The following is an 8689-nucleotide window of genomic DNA, read 5'->3' as shown; positions in this document are numbered from 1 at the left end:
GACGAGGAGGCTCATTATTTCAAAAAATAAAATTTAATCAAAGAAGGTGCAATTGAAAGAAAACAATTCCACTTCTTGGAACCTAAGTGAAACCTCTGATTAACCATCCCTGCTTGCTCAACTGGGCACTATCAGCACCAATGTGAAAATGATAAAAAATCTGACGTAAGATTTTTAGGCATGACGAATCTGATGTTTTTCATGGCAATTTATATTGGTGCGATGATGGCAAATTTAGTTTGCAAGCGCAACAATTTTTTGACAAAAAAGTGAACCAAGGTGGATTTGCCATGCTAGCCAACTAAACTTGCCATCCTCGGAGGACATAATTTGCAATGAAAAATATTTGGTTTGCCATGGTCAAAAATCTGACGTTAGATTTGTAGTAGAGTTCTTTTTATGGATATATGATCAAGATGACCATACATGTCTGTCAATACCTTCCGTGTGCATAAATACAACGAGTTGATGAATCTGAATAATTTAAAGAAAATATGTCAATGGACACGCATGCGCGCGCGCACACACACACCAATCAACGGATAAGTGATGAGTACATACGACATTCTACCTTACACATAATTGTGGCAACTTTTGATTCCAATTGTGCAACAGTACAATAATTCGCACATATTCTGGAAACGAATAGTAATCGGCCTTTGGTATGTCCTTGTCATCGCATTGAAGAGCTGAACGGCACATTCTGGATGTGATTCAAAAACAAGATTGGCGTGTCGTTCCTTGGCAAGAAAGTTGCACACGCATAGCAATTGTTTATCAACTTTTTTGGGCGGGGGTGGGGGTCACTACTTATTGAGTCCCATGCACAACTACCAGTCTCCACTTCAAACAAATGATGAAACACGCATAAGCAATAATCGTCCACAAATTATAGTTTTACTGGATAACTTGGCATGCATGCATGGACAGCTTGGAACTTGCAAGTGTTTTACAAGATCCATGCAGTTAAAATACTCAAAATATAGAAGTGGTTCTTGGTTCTTACTTCTTACACACACAAACAACGAGTAAAAATAAAGAAAGAGGCACGCGCGACGCAGGATACTTCTCGTGTAGAGCATGAAGGAGCAGCACACGCATTTTATTTGGTTTCTTGGCTGATGGACAGACAAGCTAACCAGCTGCGCTAGCAGCTCGCTCGCTCAGAGAATCCACCCCAGCATGAAGTTGTTCTCCCCTCCGGGGGCGCTGCTCCGTGGAATATTATTGGCTGGCTGATCAGGAGCCGTGAACTGATGATGGTACCTGCGGCATATATAATGTCAGTTCAGTTGCATGGATGGAAGACGGAACAGGTGTATGCAAGGTGCTCGATCGTAGGTACCCAATTTGCAGAGTGGGTTCACAGTCCATAGCAGCGGAATGATTAGGGTGTTGCTGATGCTGCTGCATGTGATATGCGGCGGCGCCCTCGTCCACGACGGTGCCGGCAGCCCAGGAGATCTGCTGCATGGCCCTGTAGTTGTTGCTGTTGCTGCCTTCAGCATCGAGCTGCAAACTCGGCAAGAAGCAAAGCAACAGTTAAAAAGGAATAGAAATGCGAATGAAGTTCTTAATGTTGTGTGTGTACAGATCAAATAGGAATAATAATATGTGTGAACTATTTATTAACCTTGTGCTTGAGTTGCCTGTTGATGTCTCCCAGCTGACGCTCCTGCATGTGGCAAGTACATACAGTGAATTGTATGTTACAAAAATCAACTGATTCTCGGGCGCAATAAAGATATCTACAAGAGGATGAACGTGCAAGCTGCTGGCCCATACAGTGCGGTTAAATGGTCTGCCAAATGTCCTTTTTGCAATACGTCCCTAGATAGCTAGGTACATTGACAAACCTACGGCAGTGCAAGTCATTCGTAGTAGAAGCGAAGCAGTAGATAACTAGCACACACACGCACACACATGTACGTACAAGCAAGGCTCGCCCATGCTGCTATGTTACATACCTTCCTGCAAAGTTCCTCCACCTGCTCCATCATAAGTTGTGTCTGCGAACCGATAACTTGGTGAGTATTGAATTGGTAGTTGAATGAACAAAGCAAAGAATAACCATTTATTTTCCATACTTCATTTTGACGGGAATAACAATTTTCCATGTCTTCAGTTTCTGAAGTTATGCATATATATCTACTCCCCCCATTCCGATTTACTCGTCGTGGTTTTAGTTCAAATTTGGACTAAAACCACGACGAGTAAATCAGAAGGGAGGGAGTACTTGTAATATTCCTTATCTTATAAATCCATTTGGACAGATCATAGAACAATACAGTTGTGAAATTTAAATGGATTTTGACATAGAGATATGTGCACATGAACATTATGTGATTAGAATATGCAAAAATAATGTAGCCAATCTTGCAAATATGAAAATTTCATGCATAAACTATTGGACAATCGGTTAGGCAAATATGCAAAAGTAATGTAGCCAATCTTCCAATGCACTAATATCCATGATTTGTTTTGGAAGATTTTGAAGTATTTGGGCATGCCTATTTCTCAAGCGACTAACACGTAGTCGTTTCTAAATCAACAATCTTGAATATTGCTTCTTTATGTAACAACTAATTGGGTGGTTGGAATTTTTAGGAATAATATGCAACTTATAATGGAGAAGTTCAAAAGGCAGTTGCACATTTCTAAGACCTAAAATCACACAATCTTTTTAGTGCATTGTAGAACCATTAACTCAATGATGTGCAACCTAGCTTCTTGTTTTTTTTTTGCGCCCGAGAGATGTGCAACATAGCTGACTTAGAAATAACTATTTCTTAGGTGGCTACAAATCGAAGTATTTTTCAAAAAATGTATGTAAAGCCGTTTTCCTTGGCATGAATTCCTACTCTAAAATGTGATTCATACAAGTGAATAGTACTCCATCTATAAACTAATATATTAGTTTTAGTTATCTAAACGATCTTATATTAGTTCACAGAGGGAGTAATCATGAAATATATGGCAAATATGTTACCACTTTCAATTGAAAAGGACCATATCATCCCTTGAGGCGTGAACTAGACTAGGTAACTCCCTTCGCCTAATTAATGCTTGTAAACCGAGCACCGCTAGATGTTTTGCAGGTTGGTTTCGTCACCATAGCCCTAACATGTTGTATTTGCTCTAAGATAGACTATTTTAAGCTTTGGTTGTTCTGTACAGCCTCCAAACCTCAGGGGCAATGTGAACAGGATCTGCTACTAATTTGTTACCTTGTTCAGAGCCACTGAACCATACCATCAGAAACCGCAAATGGATTTGAATCGTCAGGTACGGTGTAGATTACTAGAACTGTTTTTTCCGACAAAACGTACAATAGTTTACATCCCAATGAATAGATTAAAACGAGAGCAAGTCTAAGCGGGTAATGCAGTTCTCTGAAAAATTTAGAAATCTATCGGTTATATTAGGTTTTAATTTTCACTAACATATGGTAGTCATTCTGTACCATGCATATTCCATATTTCCGGTACGGTACTCCTCAATTGTGATCCCAGTGCCATTAATGAATCCAAGATTGACTTCATTAATTGTCAAGCCAGTTGGTGCATATAACACATGAATAAATATGTGAGTTGCAAATATTTGAACCTTTCGCTGTCTGGCCAGTGACAGAGAACATTCTAGCTGTTTCTCCAGCTGCTGCAGTTCTTTCACGCTGAGCGGTCCAAGGTCCTCCCCAAGCAAGTGTCTGCTCAAAATAAGCACACAAAGAGTATGTAATCCAAATACCTTAGTCACTTAATTTGAATCTACATTCTGTGAATGAGACGTGAAGCTAGAGCCTAGAAGTGGACCTCTGAGTTCGCTGCAACGCTTCGAATTTTGCCTTTAGCTTTGACATTTCCTGGTACCAGCTCTTCAGAGCAGAAATATACAGCCAGATTAGTTACATAACCAGAATATTTAACAGGTTTTAGCTACATGAGATAATGCATCACAAGATAATGTTTGTCTAGCCTCTTAAGTTTGTTTAACATGTACTATACAAAAATAAATCTATGTGTCCTACTGGACTAACGTGGCATTGACACTACATAATACTGTATATGAGTGACAAATAATGAATCCAAGAGCTTTCAGTGAGAGAAAAAAATGTCCGTGCACTTATTACAAAAGTCGCCTATGTACTAATGAAATTAATCCTATAAGTTAAAAACATGCATGATTGATGAGCATTACAATCCAATGGTATTAAGGTTCAAATATGTCAGCCCTATTTTTTGAGACATGCCATGGGGGGAAAATGATAGAACAGAAGGAGAAACTAACAGAGATATGGTAAGGCTATTCATTCTCAAAAGTTTCAATTCTTATATATTCTTTAGAGGTGAAAATTAGTTTACCAGAACTTTATTTAAGAACATTTTAAATACGTACTGAACCACTGACATTTGTTCCTTGGTATATATATACATATATACATATGTTGGTGTTATGTTGGGTTTGGGTTCTGAAATTAATTGAGTAGATAGATGGTGGACTGCATAGTGAAAATTTTAAAATATGACTGATTTTTCCAGTACATTGATTAAACTCAACAATTAAACAACTTCAGTTTTACAAGAAACTTATTGTACATCATTTCTTCAAGATAAGGGACCACCATAACTCGACATTTCTTATGTCACCACATAAATAAGACAGTCTGTTATTGTTTTTACTGTGTTTCTCACTTCGTTAAGTGGTAGCATGAATGCATGAAAGGATGGAATTTTTTTGGCACATGTCATATATGTTTATGTGTAGAAAATAGTTACAAGACATGACCAAATAAGTAATGTCCAACGCCTCAGCCTGGTGGTCTAAAAGAAAATTCTCCTTATATTATCGAGTGACCTAAATTAAGGAATATTATTATTTATTTTTTATTTAAAATAGCAACTATCTAAGACGGTTATGAACTTGGATATCTGATATATATGACCTAGTATTACTGTATTTTAATAAATTTTTGAAAAGAGTCAGGATATAAGAAAATCATGTGGTGGTACAACGACCAATCGATAAATATATATACCTGAGTTTCAGATAGTGCCCCATTGGAATCTTGAGCATTATAGCAGCAGTGTTGGTATCTTTCCAATGTTTTTGTTGTGCTGCCCAAGAAATTTAATTTACAAATAAATTTGTAGCTCTATGGAATTTCAAACATTGATACTTTGATAAATCTCACAAAAAGATATGCTTGGGAAATAAAACATATGGGTAGAGTATAGAGCATCTTGATTCCAATAGGTAATTAGCTAATATTAACTACAGTAGTGTTTCCGCATAAGAAGTTTTTTTTTGTTAACTAGATATGGCTCAAGAACAATGCATGTGTAGTCAGTTTTCATATGGTTTGCAAGAAGACATGTTGTATATATTTTATTAAAAAATAGTAGTATATGTGTTATTTAGTGAGTCTGCTCGCATATGGCACTTCCCCGCATGTGGCCCAAAATTCCTCTATGATGCGTCGATACTCCAAAATGAGAAACCGTTCTACATACAGATTAGAAGATTTATTCGCATCTTTGGTCATATGATAGAAAAATTATTTTTACTATGGAAAATCAAATAAATCTTAAAACTATGTCACATGAGAAAAGAAATGTTTTCTTAAAACAATACGGTTAACCTGGCAAAGAGTGAACATGGATTTCGTAAATGCTTAGTACTTCTCTTATTACAAAAAATATTTATTGTAGATTGGCTGCACACATTAAGGTACCATCGATTTTGTAAGAAAGGAGGAAAATACCAGTTAACACAGAGTGCTAGAAATGAAGCCACCCTAAAAATTTTAGGGACCCTAATTTGATGGTCTAAGCACATGATAATGAACTATAACACATTAACAAAATGAAGAAAGAAGTGGAGTGAAAGATCTACCAGGAGTGATACTCAACGGCATCCTAAATATCAGTTAACAAACGTGCATGCCAGATCTACTGGGATTTTGGCCTTTAGGCCTATCTCTTAGATGAGTGCCATGAGTAAAAGCTCAAATGCTTGGTCAAAGTAGCTTCATCTTATGATGCAATAGACAGATATGTGCTCACTTTCTTCAGAGCACACATGTTTGTAATATTTCAGACAATCTTGAGGAATACTAGTATACATACTTCCCAAACAACCGTTGTGCACTAAGACATACCAGCCATACAAAAGAAAAAGAAGAACAGAAAGTGTGATGTACAAGAACAAAAGAAAAGATCCAAAGGTGAATGCTCCTAACTAAGAGCCACCGGAACAAAGACGCAAAAAACAAATCAAAATACTAGTTACACTTGACCGTAGTCCTACATCTAGTTTGGACGATTACCACCATCTCAGAAAACTTAGTATGGATTAATTAGCTGGCACTAGATAAAAATAAGATGCTCGATCAGTATACGATTTACTACCACGGGTGCACAATACATATACGCAAATGAAAATATTAGTGCCAAACATCAATCCTGCCCCAACGGAGATATAACATGGGGAAAAAAACTGCTTTTTTGGTAATAAATAAACTGCTTTGGTACATAAAGAACAGGCAAACAGAAAGTAGATCTGCCACGCTAGTAAAAGAAAATCGCAACACAAAAGTAACATGGGAGAGCAAGCAATTTCCAGGAGCAGTAAACTCCAAAGACCGATTAATAATTGTACTAGGCAGCACTCATCAGCATAAAATGAGGAAAGGAACAAGAAGAAAAGCAAAATGCACTGTCTCCCGACATCTTTTGACCACACTACCATAAGAGGAAACTGATGCGTGCTTGAGAATAAGATCAATTATGGGAAGAAGGAAATATGGTGAAGTTACTTTTGCTTGAACTTCACATAGCCAGACTGTGGATACATGAAGGAAACCTTAGAGAAAATGAACCAAGACAAGAAAAGGAGACAACGAAAGGAGATTGAACAAGAAAAAGGGGGGAAAGGGGGAAGGATCTCGATTTCAGCACTGAAAATGTGTTTTAAAGATTCTCCCTATAGGCAAAATCTAAATCTCTCTTTAGGCAAAAAATCATACTGCAAGAATCTCATAAAAGAACATAAAATCAAATCAAAACAAAACAAAAATTTCCTTGGTGAGAAACATGGCATGAAATCGGATGGAAAGATGATGCGCAGAAGGGTGAAGAACAGGCAACCAACTCATGACACATATACTCAGATCGGGCCAGATTGGCTGGCGCTGCCTCAAGCCCAGGGCAAAACAAGTACCAAATCGAACGTTTACACTGCAGTATTTTAATACCCCGGATCAAAATGGAAAGAGCATACCTCCCCTTTCCCCTCGCAGTCCCCCGACTTCTCTATTGTTCCACACAAAAACAATCCCATCTCTCTACTAGCTGAGCAATTAACTAAGGTGTTCTCTGACACACACCAGCACGGAGGATGGCCGCTCCGGAGAAGCTGGAAGAAAGAGGTAAAGGGTGTAGGGTTCGTAGATCTGCGGAAAAGATGCCTCATGCTAGTTACGGATCCACCCCTCCGGGTTATAAGAACACCGCCATGCCCCTATAGTAGCATACGTAGCAGGAATAAAATAGCTTTGCGTAGCCAAAGCGCAGGAACTACTACAAAGCGTAGCTCGGCTACGTGCTACAAAAACCACGAAACAGCGGCAAAGGAAAGCATCAGAAAAGAAGCAATTGTGCAAGGTGAAACAGCAGATCTGCATGCAGCAAGGCGAATCAGCCGATGATGCAAGGGAGGGGAGCTCGTTGATTATATGTATGTGTATACCCGGCGCTGCCGAACTCGTAGAGCTTGCCGCGGCTGGAGAAGATGATGAGCGCCACCTCGGCGTCGCAGAGCACGGAGAGCTCGTAGGCCTTCTTGAGCAGGCCGTTGCGGCGCTTGGAGAAGGTGACCTGCCGGTTGATCTTGTTCTCGATACGCTTCAGCTCAACCCTTCCCCTCCCCATGATCTCCTCCTCCTCCACCTTCCAAGCAAGCAAGCAAGCAAAGCTCTACCGATCAGCAAGCTAGCTCTGCGCTCTTCCTCCTGCGGCGGTTCTGATGCGCAACCTACTAGCGCATAGGGCTTGGGATGGGGAGCGATGGTGCCCCAGCAAGCATATAATGAGCCGGGAGGGGGGCGCGGGATATTAGTGGAGGCAAGGGGAAAAAGGGGAGCAATGGTGGGTACTGTTACAGTAGCTCGGCGCTGGTTTCTTGCGTCGATCTCGCTTGACACATCCCTGTCGCGCGCCCTATCTCTCTCGACTTTAAAGGAGGGTAACTTTGGGGCGGGACGGGGCAGTTACCACGGGTTTACCCTAACTGGAAGCACGGGCCGGAATGAGGGCGATCCAATGCTGCGTCCCCCACGCCACAAATACACACGTCGCTCTGCAGGGGTGATGGGTGCATGTGCGCATACACCAGGGAGGGGGAGGGGAGCCGCGCCATCCTACGCCGCCCCTCCTAGACTTAACCCGAACCATGTATGTCGCCACCTACTGGTCCATTTGGACCACCTCCTCGGCCGGTGGAGGATGCCCCAAAAATAAAGAGGCAGGAACTTCCCGGCTTAAGCCATGGGGAGATGATCTGTTTCATCTAGTATAAACCCTAAAAGCGGTTCGTTTGGTGCTAGCTAGCTAGTACTTGTGCCTCGCGTACTCCTCCCAAAACCAAGTTCTCTAATGCTACCTAGTTCCTGGTTGCCTGCAAGAAGTTTTGT

At 40.4% G+C, this 8689-nt stretch overlaps 1 protein-coding gene across 1 annotated transcript; it reads right to left on the bottom strand.

Moving 5' to 3' along the window:
* Positions 1-875: 875 nt before the first annotated feature.
* Positions 876-8214, bottom strand: LOC542777 (MADS-box transcription factor 6). Its single transcript, XM_044557636.1, has 8 exons — positions 7747-8214; positions 5036-5114; positions 3813-3874; positions 3607-3706; positions 1968-2009; positions 1634-1675; positions 1346-1512; positions 876-1266 (listed from the first exon to the last, which is right to left on the bottom strand). The coding sequence occupies exons 1-8, from the start codon at positions 7926-7928 to the stop codon at positions 1164-1166; spliced, it is 777 nt and encodes a 258-aa protein (XP_044413571.1). The 5' UTR covers positions 7929-8214; the 3' UTR covers positions 876-1163.
* Between the last annotated feature and the right edge of the window lie 475 nt (positions 8215-8689).

This window comes from Triticum aestivum, chromosome 6B (genome assembly GCF_018294505.1).
Source record: "Triticum aestivum cultivar Chinese Spring chromosome 6B, IWGSC CS RefSeq v2.1, whole genome shotgun sequence".
NCBI classification, from domain to species: domain Eukaryota; kingdom Viridiplantae; phylum Streptophyta; class Magnoliopsida; order Poales; family Poaceae; genus Triticum; species Triticum aestivum.
This window is presented reverse-complemented; position numbering and strand designations above follow the sequence as displayed.

Coding starts and splice junctions, on each gene's coding strand:
- LOC542777 (XM_044557636.1), bottom strand. CDS start 7,928: ATGGGGAGGGGAAGGGTTGAGCTGAAGCGTATCGAGAACAAGATCAAC. Junction 3,707..3,812: donor GCGTTGCAGCGAACTCAGAG/GTCCACTTCTAG, acceptor TATTTTGAGCAG/ACACTTGCTTGGGGAGGACC. Junction 1,513..1,633: donor ACAGGCAACTCAAGCACAAG/GTTAATAAATAG, acceptor CCGAGTTTGCAG/CTCGATGCTGAAGGCAGCAA.